The following is a 15,149-nucleotide window of genomic DNA, read 5'->3' as shown; positions in this document are numbered from 1 at the left end:
CCATCTCGGAAGTTCAAGAAAGTTGGGATTAACCTTCAGGGTAAAAGCATAAACGATAGTTGAATTTGTTTCTAAGAGGGAGAAGAGCTCGAGAGCAAAACGATGTTTGCAGAGCATCCTGCTTGTAGGACGGATTTTTCTGCGGCAACATCCACAGGGTCAATGGTCTTTTGGGCGCGTGTTCTCAGTGCCGAGCTGAGGGATGACGGGAATGGACAACTCACGGCCCCTGGGCCCAAGGGCTCCCGAAGACACTTCAGCCTCCACTTCTGCGTCTGTGTGAGAGGAAACACTCTGGTGTGCTTGCTTTGGGCCAGGCACACTTCCAAACACCAGATTCACACGGATGATTCCATTCCCATAGCAACCTTGGGAGCAGGGGCTAGAATGGTCTCCCTTGTACAGCCGAGGGAACAGGGACATGGCTAAGGAGCCGCTGGGCCAGTGCTGGGTGGTATGATCTGGCCCTAGCAAAGCTGCCCTGCTTCCCTCCTCTGTTGAAACAGATCCAGGCCCCCAAATGTGTTCCCTCTGCTTGCCGGCACAAGGCTACGCTCTGCTGATAGACGGAACAGACACAGTGGGACAGAGGGCCCTTCTTCCTAGGTCTGGGACAGTTTGCTCAGCAGGCTCCTAAGGGTTGGGGTCGCCCCTTTGCCCCCTCGGGTGGTACTGCAGCAAAATTATGTGCCCCCGGCCCAAAGCATCCTAGAGACCTGGCTTCCAGCAAATTCCAGAGGGTGGGTTTTCAATGAGATCACAGGAACACTGGTCACCTGTTGAGCCACAACTGTTCCCTCTCCATCCTGTGGGATCTTGGCTCCCGGGACGCTCCCCACGTGCTGCTCCGTGCTGCCCACACCCGCTTGCTTTCGAGTTCCCTCTCCTTCTCACTAGCCATCCCTCCTTGCGCACTCCCGGTATGGTAAATAATTACGTACATCACACTTCCCAGGGCAAGTTACTATGCGGCTTCTCTCTCCTGATTGGATCCAGACCGATACCCTTGCCTTCCGGGCACAGACTGGGGAGCAATGCGGCCAAGACCGGAATCTGGAGTCTGCAGGGGACCACGTTGTCCATCACCACCAGCTCGCAGGATCTGAGACCATGTGCCCCAAGGGCACGGCATTGACTCATCCTGGAGGACAGGGCCGCGGGGAAGGTGTCAGGAGAGAACCCGCAGGCTGAGTTTTCAAACGGTTTTTCGGTAGACACATAAACAAAAGGTGTTCCAGAAAAGGGATGGCGTATGCAGCACTGGAAGGAGGGAAGGTGAGTGACAGCCTCGGGATGGGGACAGAGGTGTCAACAGGGCTTCTGCTGAACCCCCCAAACCTCCTTCTCATTCTGGGGCGATTCCTAGTGAGCGGGAGGCCTTCAGGATCCTAAACCTTGCCCTTCTGTTTCCCTGCTTCTCTCACGCCTGCTCTCCGGGGCATCGGGGCGCACAGGGCTCTGGCCCTGGGTGTCGTGGTGGTGAGGAGGTGCCCAAAGAGGGTTCCTGAGGCCCCCGCTGGGCCGGGACGGCATTCTCACTGTTATCCACAGCAGCTGCCTTAGTCACGGTGCGGAACACAGAGCAGAGCGGAACTTCCATTTTTGTCATAATTGCATTTATTTCCATTTTTGATAAAAACTAGTTAGCTCTTTGCTTCCCAAACCCACACTGATGAACACTGAACGTCATCGGAGTTGGAAGAGCACATGGCTGAGCGGGAGCCCCGGCCACGTTCAGCCGCACGGCTTTTGGCTTGGGAGGAGGGGCTTTGCAGAAAACACTGAGGCGCCTGTAGTTTTTTTGTTCCCACCAATCCCGTCCTCACAGCTTCTGTGGACATAGACCCTTTTTTCTAAATGAAGAGAAGCTCTCAGAGCGGGGTGGGGTCGTGAGGACAGCTCTCCCCACTCTGGTTGCGGACACCCAGACTGAACGTTCCCTCGTTCCTGCCCGAGTGCCCACCTTCTTCCAAGGTCAGCTTCTAGCATCACTTGGCCCACACATCCAGAGGGTTTTTTGAACATACTGGGTGCTGACCCAAAGTCTGGAGTTTGCAGAACTGGCAGAAGTTGGGATTGATACTTAAAAAGGGGCAGATGTACGTCCCAAAACTCTGACGAATGAAAATAACCCCCTGGGATCTGGGCCCGTGTGAACGTATTAGGCCTTTTTTCTGCCTCGGGGGAAATGGTGGCAGCGGGTGGGGGAATCAGAAGCAAAAGGTAAATTCCAACGTGGAAAACTGAGAGGACTAGACCTCGTGATTTACATCGCGTGGGTCACCCCTCCGTGGCTTGCTGGCCCATTTCCTCAAGGATTACTGTGTCGGTGTGGTTTGTGAAGCAACTCAGGAGCTGTGTTTTCCTTTACAAAACAAAACAAAAAACGAAAAAAAAAAACCAAAACAAATCAAAAGTAAAGAAAGTGTTTCATATCATGAAGATAGCGGTAAGTTTAATGGTGAACCCAGCGTTTGAAGCCATCTCAGGTCCCGGGAGTGGGTCAGCCGCGCAGCCTGTGGTTAGACAGCGTTCCTTTGAAGGAGCTGGTCCAGTAATTGCTAGGGAGGCAGGAGACAGACACGTCAAGGTCAGGTTCAGCATCTGCGTGCCACACACACGTCACACCTGCTGGCGGCCAGGCCATTACCTTTTTGAAGACTTCAGCGCGGAGTCTGTTGCTCTGTAAGATCACTCTTTTCTTTTGTTCTTCTTTTTTCTTTTTCACTTCCGGCAAGTTATTATAGATTCTGAAACAGATTCAGAAAACACTCTGAAGGGGAGCGAGACAGCGGGTGCCTGGGGTGGGTCTGTGTCCTGTCTTGTCAGCAGGCTCTTCCATTTCAAAGACAAGACCAGCCGCAGACGGGTCATCCCAGATCGGTGAGACGCAAGACCCAGGGCTGCCTGACAGTCTCCAGGACGGGCTGCCGAGGCTGGGTCGGCGCCAACAGTCAGGGGTCCCCTCCCCGCCCCAGAGCAAAGCTCAGAGGCCAGTTGTCTACTGGGTGGGCACTTCCCTGCCCCTCCACTCTTGGAGATAAATTAATGACTTGCTCACATCAAGTGGGAGATTCCATACCTACTGCTTTCCCACTCTGTAAACTTGCCCAGACGCCTTTTTGCTACATGTTTTTTTAAGCCTTCCTACGACTTAGAAAAAGAGCAGCGAATAAATGGAGGAAGTAGCAGGAACTCTACGGGGATAACACACGCGTAAATGTGTGTTTCCCTCTTAACCTGTTGCCTTCCTAATTAAACTGCTTCCAGATACATCTCAGACGTTGGTATCACGGTCTTGTCCTAGTGTAAAATTAGGAGTTTTCACGTAACAAGCAGGGCCCAAGAAAGAGACCTTCTTCTGGACTCTTCTTTCCTGTCTCTTAATAGAAACTGTTTGTGTCCAGATGCTGAAGGATATTTCGGCGGAGTCCACAGACACAGTGGAGGAACAGTAGCCTGAGCTGTGGGGTTGCTGTATACATGGCCTGTGGGTAAACTCATTTTTTTTTTTCATTTTTGCCCACATCCGAAAGCCAGACAAAATTGGTTTAATAGGTTCTACTTTTAAAATAATAATTAACAAAGTATAAAAATATAAATGACATTGTTAGCAGATGACGTTTTCTTGGTTACTGAGCACGAGGCTAATCCCCAGGCATAAATGTTGTCAACCCTCACAGCAGTTGGAAGAGGCACGTAGTGTCCTCTACAATGTGACTGAGGAGCGCGAGGCCCAGCGAGGTCAGGAGGCTCTTGCAAAGTCCCCAGGCTGACTCATGGTGGGCTGGGGCTCGAACCGTGGACTCTTAACACAACACGGCCCCCTAACCCCATAGTATTAAGTGTCTGGGAGATACTTGTTCCATGGTTTGAATGAATCCATGAACACAGACTTGCCATATCTAGGAACTATTCCAGGAAGGGCCAGGGAGAGGACCACAAGGAATCAGCAAGAGAGCTGAATGTCCCAAAACTCCACAGTGGAAATCCCCAGATGCACAGAGACCATCTTCCTGACACTGACCATCTGAACTATATACGGGCAGTTTAAGATAAAAATTCCCAGGTCTCACTCTTGGAGCTCCTGATGTGGTATTTTGTTACAGGGGCTTCCTAAATAAATTAGGATACATTGCACAGCAAATAGTTAAAACCAATGAGGAAAATGGTCTATTATCTGTATCTTTCATGTGATAAAAGTAAGCTACAGAAAAATAATATATACAGTATGATCCCATTTATGATTAACAAATAGATAACTGCTGAGGTACAGGTGTAAGTCTATCTTCAGGCAGACAGAAGGTCCTGGAAGGATGCACAGAAGGCTGAGTACTGTGGGTCTCTGGAGAAAGGACCGGGCCCAGGGAAATGTGGGGGAGGGAAGACCATCAGCTAGGAGGGCCTTTAGCCTGATCTCTGCTGTTTGAGTATTTAAAATGAAAATGTAATTCAACCATACAACTAATAACAAAGAATACGGAAGAAAAGAAAGCTCCAGCATGACTGTGGGTGAGTGAGAGAGCCAGAGTCAGAGCCCACCCAGGACGCAGAGTGAAAACCCAAGTACGGACTCCATCCGGGGTCGCACCGTGACCTAGCTCCTGCATCCTCCCTGAGCCTCTCTTTCCGCTTCTGGAAAGACCTGGGGCCATCCTGTCGACCCCGAATGCTGCTTTGAGATCTAGTACTTTAACTGCCAGTCTCCATAATAGCAACGTTGGGTTTGCGGACAGCAAAGGGAAAATCCAGCTGAAATTTTTTGCTAAATTGAGAAAGGAATACTTCAGGCATGAGGGACACACAACCCTGCACATCTCAAACAGCAAGTCTGAAAACCCAGTGGCCCCTCAGAACTCCCAATTAAAATGCTGTGAATCAGATCAGTAATGGGATGCTCCCCTTCTCACTTCCACTCTTGGACTTACAAAGAGGCTCCTTGCCCATGATCAAAGTTGGCCTATTATCATGGAAACAATCCTAAAAGCAGAGATTTTTGTGCCTGGACTGTGGAGAAACATATTCTTCTCATTTCAGTGGCTTCTCTAAGGGTTCTATCAATTGGGTTTAATTATTACCATTCCTCCCAGTGCTAGATACTTTATTATAAACTAATGACATTTTCTTGCATGAACTTGGCCAACATCGCTGAGTTATTACCTTCTGGTTAGGAGGCCAGGGCTCAGAAAGAATGGCCGCCTTTGTGTGATCAGGTGGGTGAGAATTAGTTGGAGTCGAGACTAGCAACCAGCCAGGCAGAACAGGGAGAGTCTGTGGGCAGCGAGGCCTCCAAGCCCGCCGGGGATGGAGCGTCAGGAAGGCTTGCTGGCTCCCACATGCCACGGGCTTCCAAGTTTGGAGTCGTTCCTATAGGCTCTGCCACTGGCAGGGCCCTCAGGAGAAACCATCTCGCTCCTCCTCATAAAATCACCTTCAAAGGTGCACAGTGACAAGGAGCACCTGCCCACAGAGACGATGAGAATGTGCAGAAGCTTTCCCATTATGAGTCTGGGGATCTCTTAGAGACCAATTACTGGGTCGGCTCAGAATCCAAGACCCGCCACTTTCCTAACGCTTTTCCAAGAACGGCATTAACATTCAGAGGTGCAACTGAACAACTTCTTTTAGCCAGCATTCCACATTCACAGCCAAGAGGACCTCAGACATTAGAGGTGGACCTGGGAATAGTGACCCCTCTGGACGGCGAATGGATGCAGCAGCCACCCCCTCCCCACATTTTTCGACCTCACACAATAACCAAGTACCTTTTAGATCGCATGTGCATCTCCTTCTCTGAAATGTATCTTTCTTTGGGTTTGAACAAGTTATCTGGAATGAAATAGAAAGAGGATTAATTTGGGAAGGTTTGGATATCACGCATTTCTAGAGAAACACTGTAGCGGACTTTGTACGCATTTTGTTATTGATCCTTAGTCTAAGGCCCAACCTGCCACTGACGGTGCAGGACTCAGTAGACACTCATACATCAGAAACGCTTATATTGAAACTGACAACCAAGATTGGTCTATTACAGGTCTAAGCACAGGCAAGAGGTACAAGGCTGACATCTAACATACTTTGCAGACAGTGACCCTTCTGCATGCTTCAGGCAGCAACTGTCATCGTGTGCAGAGGGCAGTGACCAAACTCTGCTTCACGGTCACCGTGGGAGCAGGTCCCTGGGTGTCAGGTGGAAGATCTCCCCACGAGACTTCTGATGCTCCTGAGGATAAGGACATCTCCCAGCTATCATGAGAGCAATTTGAGAGCAGGAGTTGATGTTTATAACTGGGATCCTCCATCAGGGACTCTCAACCTCCACATCCATTCTCACGGGGGACCAGCCCTATCCAAATCAGAAAATGCAATGGACAGCAACACAGGACTAATGTCTGTCTTGTGTCCCTTGAGAGTATAGCATGACTGAAAAATCACTATGAGTCTGGAACGTTTTCCAGTGAAAGGACACATTAGTAACCACAATGATGTTTACAGATGGCACACTCAGAAATAATATGTATTTTTTTTAATAGTGTATACCCTTTTGTAATAACTCAAATTCCCTCATGGCTCTCGGCCCTATAAGACCAGCCAAGAGTCTGTCACACAAAAAGCTCTTGGGGCTATGTGTCACATGGAGTACATCTGAGAAGCTGCCACACTTTCTGGAACACCTGGACACTGACCAGTTCACCTCCTCCATGCACATAAGCAGACAGACAAGCCAGCACCCTAGCGAAGCATCACAGAGTTGACATGGACTCCCTGTGATCCCCAGTGAAGACCCCATGTACTTCCATTAATCTCTCCACGTCAGCCTGTGCCCTCACTCAGCACTCCAGCAGAGCCCCACGAGGCTTCTCAGGCTTGCAGAATTATCCACGAATATGCACAAAGGCGGGGAAGAGACAGAGATAAAACACACTTCTTCTCTCTGGAGAAACAAAACACAGCTACCGATTTACACACTGGAAACATCACAACAGCTGACTTGTATTCTGCCTAATTATTTAACATAAAAGAAAAAAAATGGGACCATTACTTAACTTCAAAGACCAGATTCAAAGGAGAAATAAGAGAGAGGACAAAAAAAAAAAATTAATGGAATTTTCCCAGCTCAGGGGAAATGTCCCTCAGTGTTTGGAAAGGCAGGAGAGAAAGGAGTAGTCAACACCACCGTGAAGATTTCCAAGATGCCTCCCAGTGCCCACCCTTGGCTTTCACTCCCACTAGGGCCAGCCCAGCGTGGAGAGCCTCAGAAACATCTTGATGACTTTCCCAAAGAAACAGGATGCCGCCTTCAGGCAGCCAGGTCTTGGGGAAGCAGTTCTGTGACTGCCTGAAGACTCCTACTCAGGCAAGAAGAAGGGACATTTACAAAAAAAAAAAAAAAAAAAAAAAAAAAAAAAATCAGATTCAAGTCTGGAGTAGCATTCCTCAGGAGCTACTCAAAATCAGGGCACCGCCAACCCAGAGAGATAATGGTACTCCGAGGGAATAAAAATGTTACAAATATAGTTTGTAACATTTAAGAAATATATTTGTAACATTTTAAAACTCTTAATCCAATTGTATGTTGTCTACTCTGGGACATTAGATTTTTTTTTTTTTTTTAAAGATTTTTTCTTTAGAGCCCCTGATACGGCAATGAAGCTTTGGTTTTATTTCCAAGAGGAAACAAAAGCAAATGCAAGCTCCTTGGCACCTCCACTGTTTTGTTTTCTGAATTCTTCGTGGCCTGCTGGGCCTCAGCAGAAATTTAAATTCGGGGCGCAAAAGCCCGTATTAGGTGCCAAGCAAGCTGGTCTGCATGCAAGAGGCCAGGTCCTCCCTCCACAGCTGGTGGGCTCCACCCACACTCGCAGAAAGTGTTTGCTCCTTGGTGGCTGGCTTCCAGTTTTGGTAACAGCACCAAACCCATCTGATGAGTAGTGAGACCTTTCTGGAGAGGAGGAAAGAGAGACAGTGGTTTTACCCTCCTGGAGGAAACTGTCTGAAGTAAAGCAGTGTCTTGCCAATGGTGCGCAACCTCCTCAGAGCACACGGAACCCTATCTGGCACTTACGGGGAAGGAATGGCATGTCAGACCTGAGGGGTCTGTGTTACTACTTATAACAATACTCCTGGCATCTGTGGGATGTTTCCCTACACGATCTTCATACCAACCTTGGGACATGTGCATGATTTGTTTGCATTTTAAGATTGGGGAGACTTGAGCTCGAAGGGCTGTTTCCTGTTCAGGCTCACAAAACGCAAGAGTGAGTGAAAGAGCTGGATTTCAGCATGAGTTAGTCCAGCCCCGTCCACACACACCCTTCACCTCAGACCACGGCCCCCCACTCGTATTGCAGAATCTGTATCTGGAGGCCCTGACGGGCATCCGTCCACTTCCCAAGAGACCGACCCCCAGTTTCTTTATTTTATACTCCCTCCTGAATCTAATGAGCAGCTCATTAGAGAATGCTCAGAAGAAAGAAAAGTAGATAAGATCCTGCCACCATGAACTTCCTTACGGGGGGGGGGGGGGGAGGGTGGGGATCAGATCATCAAAGAGCCGGCTATCGCTATCACGTATCAGGCAAGTGTTCTGAAGAAACCGAAACACGGCCACATAGTAAAGGGGGACTGGGAAGGTCGGGAAGGCCCTTTGAGGGAGGAGATATTTAAACCACAAGCCAAATGACCATGGGACCAGGTGTGGGAGGATCTGGGGGCAGGGGGCGGAGAACGGAGGCCAGCGAGGGCCGCGGTGGCTGCAGCACGAGGGAAGGCGGGCACGCGGCACAAGGCGGAGTCAGGCCAGCAGGTGACACCAGATCAAAGACAGCGACGTCCTCCACCCAGGTACATTTGACAACTGCTTGGGGACCTTGACCACGATGCACATGTGCGGGCCCCGGAAACGTGACCCAGAATGTCTAGACTATGCTACTGGGCACCAAGACTGGGAGCCACCTGAACTGGGTTCTGTAAGCCTGTTTAAGGAACTCTGCAAGCCCATTAAGGAGTTTTCCTTCAGAGCGAGAGAGATGGAGAGCCATGTGGGGTTTTATTTTTTTTTAATTTTTTTAAAGATTTCATTTATTTATTTGACACTGAGAGAGAGAGATCATAAGTAGGCAGAGAGGCAGGCAGAGAGAGAGGGGAGAAGCAGGCTCCCCACTGAGCAGAGAGCCCGATATGGGGCTCGATCCCAGAACCCTGAGATCATGACCTGAGCTCAAGGCAGAGGCTTTAACCCACTGAGCCACCCAGGTGCCCCCATGTGGGGTTTTAAACAGGAGAGCCGATCTGCATTGTTAAAAGATGACCAGCGGCTGTTCACACACAAACTTGGGTGGAGGAGCTACACATAGTCCGTGGAGAGGCAGATCAGGCATCGGGGTGGGGGGGGATCCTAGAGACAGCAGTGTTCAGAGGGTGAAGTGGGGGGACTCCAGCCTCAGCGACACTGCCTGTGGGCAAAGCGAGTTGTGGGTTGGAGAGGATCGGGATGACTTCCAGGCAGCGGGAGGGACCATTCATTTGAGGACTGGTAGGCTTTCGCCTCTTTGGTGCTCTGCAGTAGATACACAAAGCTTGCTAAGACAAAGGACTCAAAGCCCAGGGTGAGAGCCAGATAAGTAAGGCCTTTGGATGCCAGGAGCAACAGTCTGCATGGGGTAGAGGGCTCCTGGGGGAGGGGTCATCCCTCTGGTGGAGGAGCCAGTGGGCTGGAGGAAGGGTGTCCCTGGGGGGGAAATGCAGCATAGAGGAGGTTTGGGGTTGGTTTTCAGTGTTTTCAATAAAATTACAGAGGTAAATTGCCCATTTCTGTATTTCTGGAAAATCCTTCTCCCCCTCCCCCCCAAATCTGTTGTGTGTCTGGTTCATGATTGTATCCAAGCCACGGGGCCTGTTGATAATTTAATTTGGCAAGGCCAAACACGCTTAAGCCCTTGCCTGTTTCAAGGTCAGCCAATAACCAGCTACCAAACCTTTAGGGCCTCTGAGGCTGTTGTGGGCGAGCAGCTGAGCAAAGGCTGAGTTTGGAGACCCCCTTGATCTCAGTAAACACACATGGGTGTTTACTGACCCTCACGTCCTGTGTGTGCACGCACACACACACACGTGGCCTCCACAGTCGGTGCCACCAGGAGGCAGCAAGGGTCACCCACACGCCAGTAGGATCACTTGTTTATGGGGCCCGGGTTCTTCTCCCTCCACAGAGCCCTCTCGATCTACAGCTCTGCTTGCAAAGCTTCCTTTCCCTATTGAACAAGTCATCTCAATGATCAAGTTCACACTGGATTTGTAACTACAGTGCCCTCCCAGAAGCTCAATCTCACAGTCACCCTGAACACTTGGAAGAATCATCAAGTGCTTACTTCCCCTACCCCCTGCCCTTAGAAACACCAAAACCAAGAGATGCCTGTTAGACAGAATCCAGCAGGGAGACAGCCAACTACTTTGGAGGGTCAACAAGTCTACACCACTCAGCCTCTTCTATTAAAGACCAGGCCTCCCAAAACGAACAGAGATGGGGCGTGGGTTTTGGGGGAAAGTTTCTAAAGGTTTTCCCCTAAAAAAGGACCCCAGTATCTGTGTATTCTGAGATCACAAGACTGTTCATTATACCAGATTCAGAGCCAGGGAGAAGCTGACCATCCTGTCGTCGGAGTAATTACATCATAGTTTTCAAGAGTTAAATCCAGTAACTTGCACCTGATTTCTATTCAGCCTGCTTTGGAGGGACCATGAATTTGCTGGACATGGGCAAGCGCAGAGTGGTCTAGCTTGGACTCATTAGCTCTCCAGAAATGAAACGGTACCCACTGCCCTGTACGAAGGCAAGTGGGAAGGCTTGGGTTGTCTGACTCTGATGTGCTCTTAACGATGGTAAAATCTTGTGCTGGGTAAACGTTCTCATTTTTCTCAGATCACTTGTAGGCTTCCGAGGAATCCTGCTCTGAATGGCAGTTCCACCTACTGGGCAGCCAACTCTGGGGTCTGGAAGGTGGGGGACACGGCAGAGATGTTGACATTGATGTGAAAAGGATGCTCATGCCAATTGCCATCCAGCTACACAAGGGAGATGCTGATGGCAGAGATGCAGGGAGGCTCTCGGAGCCTTCCGGTGAAGGCATGTACCATGAAGAAATGAAGAACAGGGCGCCTGGGTGGCTCAGCCAGTAAGTGCTTGCCTTTGGCCCAGGTCATGATCACAGGGTCCTGGGATTGAGTCCCACGTCGGGTTCCCTGTTCAGTGGAGAGAATGCTTCTCTCTCCCTCTTCCCCTCCACACCCCCACTCATTCTATTTAATAAATTTTAAAATTTTTTAAAAATTAAAAAAAGGAAATGAAGACTAAACCAGAGGTCCCCAGGGATATTGATTTCTCTCTTCACATGTTCAGTTTGAGAAGCAAGGTATGAAGTCTCCTGGTTCAGGAAGTGACTTGGTCTCTCCATGGAGAGCTCACCTCTTGCTCAGAGAGTTGTCCTTGAGTTTAGGGCCGGGGCAGGGGTGCTGGTGGTAAGAACAGCCCGTCAAGAACACTAGCAGCCCATGAGACACCCCCCATAGATCTTCATAATGGGAGAGTCCTTGGTGTGCCATTGGGGCAAACGGATCCCAGGAACGGACACTTCAGCTACCCCAGCTAGAGGAACCAGGTCCCCAAGTCCCACAGGTCAATGAACAACATTTTTGGAGAGAAATGGAGTCTTTACACAATCCCTGGTTCTATCCTGCCATCAGACCAAGAGCAGCTGCCCAAGCCCTTCCTTCCCCACTCTGTCAGGTCTTTCCCTGTGTGATTCTAGGCTTGGTTTTCAGCTACCTGCCAGGCCAGCTCTCTTCCCAAGTGGCACGGAACCCCTAGAGGATGAGGGGCGGTATTTCTTCTTTTTTTTTTTTTTTTTTTGCTTCCTCATCACTCCCCCACCCCACACACCTGGCTCCTTTCCATCCACACTCCATCTCTATGGCCAAAGACAACAAATGCTAGTATTTCTTGTATTACCTGGTTACTCCTCAAAGACCCAGCAAAGGAAGAAGGGATCCAAGCCTCTCTGCTAGCTCTCATAAAAGCCACAAAGACACAAAGGAAAGTGAGCTGTATCAGTCACACCTCTCCTCTGCATTGCTCCTACCTAAGTGCTTGGCATAGACAAGGACATTCCTTCTCCCATTATTTCATGCTGTCCCATTTGTGACATACTTTCCAAAGGAACTGTGACTGGCTCCTTTCCTCTGATGGACTTTGTACGGGGTACAGCATGGTGGCATTGTTATCAATGGACCTATCAATGGACAAGCTTCCAATGAGGCAAACCCAACCAAAGACCAGGAAGTTGGCGCCAATCTACTGCCCAGAGGGGCCCAGGATCCTCAACCCTTGCTTCCTGGCACTTCTAGGCCAAAGGGATACAAGTAAGGTGAGTAAAACCTCTGTTCCATAGTCCCAGGTTTCTGTGGGAAATGGCAGACTTAAACTCTGCTTGGGGTTTCCTTAGGGAAGCATGGCAGCTATTTCCATAAGCAAAGATTCCTACAGCAATATTTCCAAATATTGGACTCTCAAGAATTGGATAAAATCATTCCAAGGTCAAAAAATCTTAGGGCAAACACAGTCAAATGAATGTAAGCAGCCTTCTTGGTTGCACAACTTATCAGTGCCTTTAACAGTTATAATCATCAGTTTTCAAAGTTACTATTATAGCTATAGAACAAGATTTAATCTATCCTAAAAAGAAAATGTGGTGTATTTTCCCCATATTTTTGAAAAAATGTGTGGGTGTTAAATGGCAAGTTTAAATTACTCATTTAAAAGAACTTTAACAATGGCTGAAATCACCCACTTCACCATAAAACAGCAACAGTTAGTGAAAATTTGAAAGATTAACTATTGATATGAGAGTCATTGTTTGCTCCAGTTCCAGGGTTTGCCAGCATTTTTAAGAGAACCACAAAACATGGTGATTTATAGATGATGAATAAACTTTGCTTCTCATTGCCAAGTAGATTTATATCCTCAGTGTCACTGCAAGGTTTACTACTGAGCTGCATTGCGAGATAAAAGGGAGATCATTTGGAAAATAGAATCCAGGCAACTGGGAGAAGGAATCTCCCATCACGTTATTTTTCCCTGTACCACTCTGTAATCCCTGCTGCCGTCTTGAACGATTGTAATTGGAAATAACACTGTCCTTTGAATCAACAGACATAAACTGGTCTTTTCTTTCCATGTTTCTTAGAAAAAAAACACCTTTATCATCAGTCTGTGAAGGACACCATAACAGTGTACGTGTAAATAACTCTGAATCAGAGAAACAGTCTTTTAGCTAAATCATGCTGCTGTTTTCTCTGCAGGCTGATGAAGTAAATTTACAATTACTTTTATCTGATAAGCACATTAAAAAATTCCTTTGTGAGTAATAATGGGAGAACTACCTCCAAATATTTATTCAGATGTTTTATGGGAAAACATTCCCAAGATCAGACCAGGCAATAATAGGGACAATGCGGCTGAGGCACACCACATTTCTATTACTGCGATGACTTCCCTGCCATCTCCTATCTGCTGGGTCACTTCTCTGGCTCGATGCTCTGGGAATGCAAATTCATTTGAATACTCGCTCTAGCCAAGATCATCAGTCTGAAGGCAGATCTGCTGGAGGAGGATTTCTGCAGTGCCTTCAGGAGAATTCCGTTCCTCTACTGGTCCGTGATCTGAATGGCTCTGACCTGGATCACCTTGGGAAGTGTGGATAATGCAATTCAGATGACTCCAGTCTGCGGCGCCGTGCAGCAGGGCTGCCCAGAGCGGCGTAGTGCGGCACGTGCCCGTCGGCACTCACAATCTGGGGAGACTTGACTGGCTTCCCCACCGACCATAATCCAAAGTGGAGAAGCTAGGAAGGTTGGGGATCCAGAGAGATGCAAGGGTAAGGAGCGCTCAGATGGAAGAAGGAGGGGGCAGGGCACAGGATGGGATCATCAGGGAGAGCTTCCTGGAGGAAGGGGATATCCTTCACGGGTTTTCTACACATTCGCAAGTTAGGGGGACAACCTGGGTGGGCCACGAGGAGGATCCCTTCAGGCAGAGAAGAAAGAGCTGAGGCAGAAGCACAGTGGAGAGGGCGGCGTTGGAGCATCGCTGGGCTCTGGACGGGCTGCGGTAGCAACCGCGATTCAGAAAAGGCGAAGCCCCCAACACCACATGGTCCAGGTCAGGCCCTACGGGAAGCAGAAGGAACAGCCTTGGGAGCAGGAGATGAGGGAAGAGGCTGGGCTTGGGCTGGGCCAGTGAGCTGAGGCAGGATCCCGTAGGCAGAGACAAGGAGAACAGATAAGGCATCTATCGGGTGGTTTAGGGACCCGGACTTAAGGAGGGACATCTAAGGAGACCACCTGGCCAGGGGAGGGGGCAGAGTCAGGACGGGAGGGGTCCAGGTCACAGGGTGGGATGGAAGCCAGGGGGGCTCTGGGCTAGACTCCCCATGATGAAGAGGGCAAGGCTGGGAGCGGCAGCGGGAGCAGATGAGAGCCACACACCAGCCAGCGGGGTATAGCGAGGACAAGCCTACCCCCGTGGGTTCTGAGCCATCTGCTCCCGGCAGGTCTGTACCCCTGCCCCTGAGGGTGCTGTACCCCACACTTTCCGTTCACCCCGCCCAGACTCGTTCTGTAAGGCAGACGCAAGGCCTAACTCTGAAGCATTCCAATTCCCAGGTCAGGGCGGCCTTTAATCACGACCAACCCCTGGAACCCCGGGAGCCGTGCTGGGATGATGGGGAAGGCTTGCCTACCGCCCAGTGACTGTGGTGGACTGAGCAGGAAGAGCCCTCATGTGCGGACGTGAGGCAGGCCCTCAGACTGCAGAGGCCTTGACCTCAGAGAAGGCCAGCAAAGCCTGCCTCCGACCTTTCTCCTTCCGCTTCCCTGGCTCCCGCTCCTTCCCCCTCCTCCTCCTTCTCTTCCCTCTGTCCTCCACAAGTCAGCAGCCGCCGCCACATCCTACTGATTCCACAACCACAAAACCTGTCACATCTGCCACATCCTGCCTGATGCCAACCCGTCCCATCCGGTCCAGCCTGGAGCCAATCTTGCCTCGGCTCTTGACCTCAGAATAAGGTTACATTTGGAAGCAGCATTCACAATCCCTG

General features: G+C 49.7%; 1 protein-coding gene across 2 annotated transcripts in view; it reads right to left on the bottom strand.

Annotated features, from left to right (window-relative positions):
* Window positions 1-2,428: 2,428 nt before the first annotated feature.
* CUNH10orf90 (chromosome unknown C10orf90 homolog) overlaps window positions 2,429-15,149 on the bottom strand; it is a 74,811-nt gene continuing 62,090 nt past the window's right edge. For both annotated transcript variants that reach the window (XM_004751725.2, XM_045068867.1), the window contains 3 exons: window positions 5,766-5,829; window positions 2,651-2,750; window positions 2,429-2,561 (listed from right to left, as the gene is read on the bottom strand). In XM_004751725.2, coding sequence (XP_004751782.1) covers window positions 2,523-2,561; window positions 2,651-2,750; window positions 5,766-5,829 — 203 coding nt within the window. In that variant the 3' untranslated portion in view covers window positions 2,429-2,522. The remainder of the gene's footprint in view (window positions 2,562-2,650; window positions 2,751-5,765; window positions 5,830-15,149) is intronic.

The sequence above is a fragment of the Mustela putorius genome, unplaced genomic scaffold (genome assembly GCF_011764305.1).
Source record: "Mustela putorius furo isolate JIRA1106 unplaced genomic scaffold, ASM1176430v1.1 tig00003909_pilon_pilon_pilon, whole genome shotgun sequence".
Classification (NCBI taxonomy): Eukaryota; Metazoa; Chordata; class Mammalia; order Carnivora; family Mustelidae; genus Mustela; species Mustela putorius.
The sequence above is the reverse complement of the archived record's forward strand: the minus strand, read 5'-3'. Positions and strand labels throughout refer to the sequence as shown.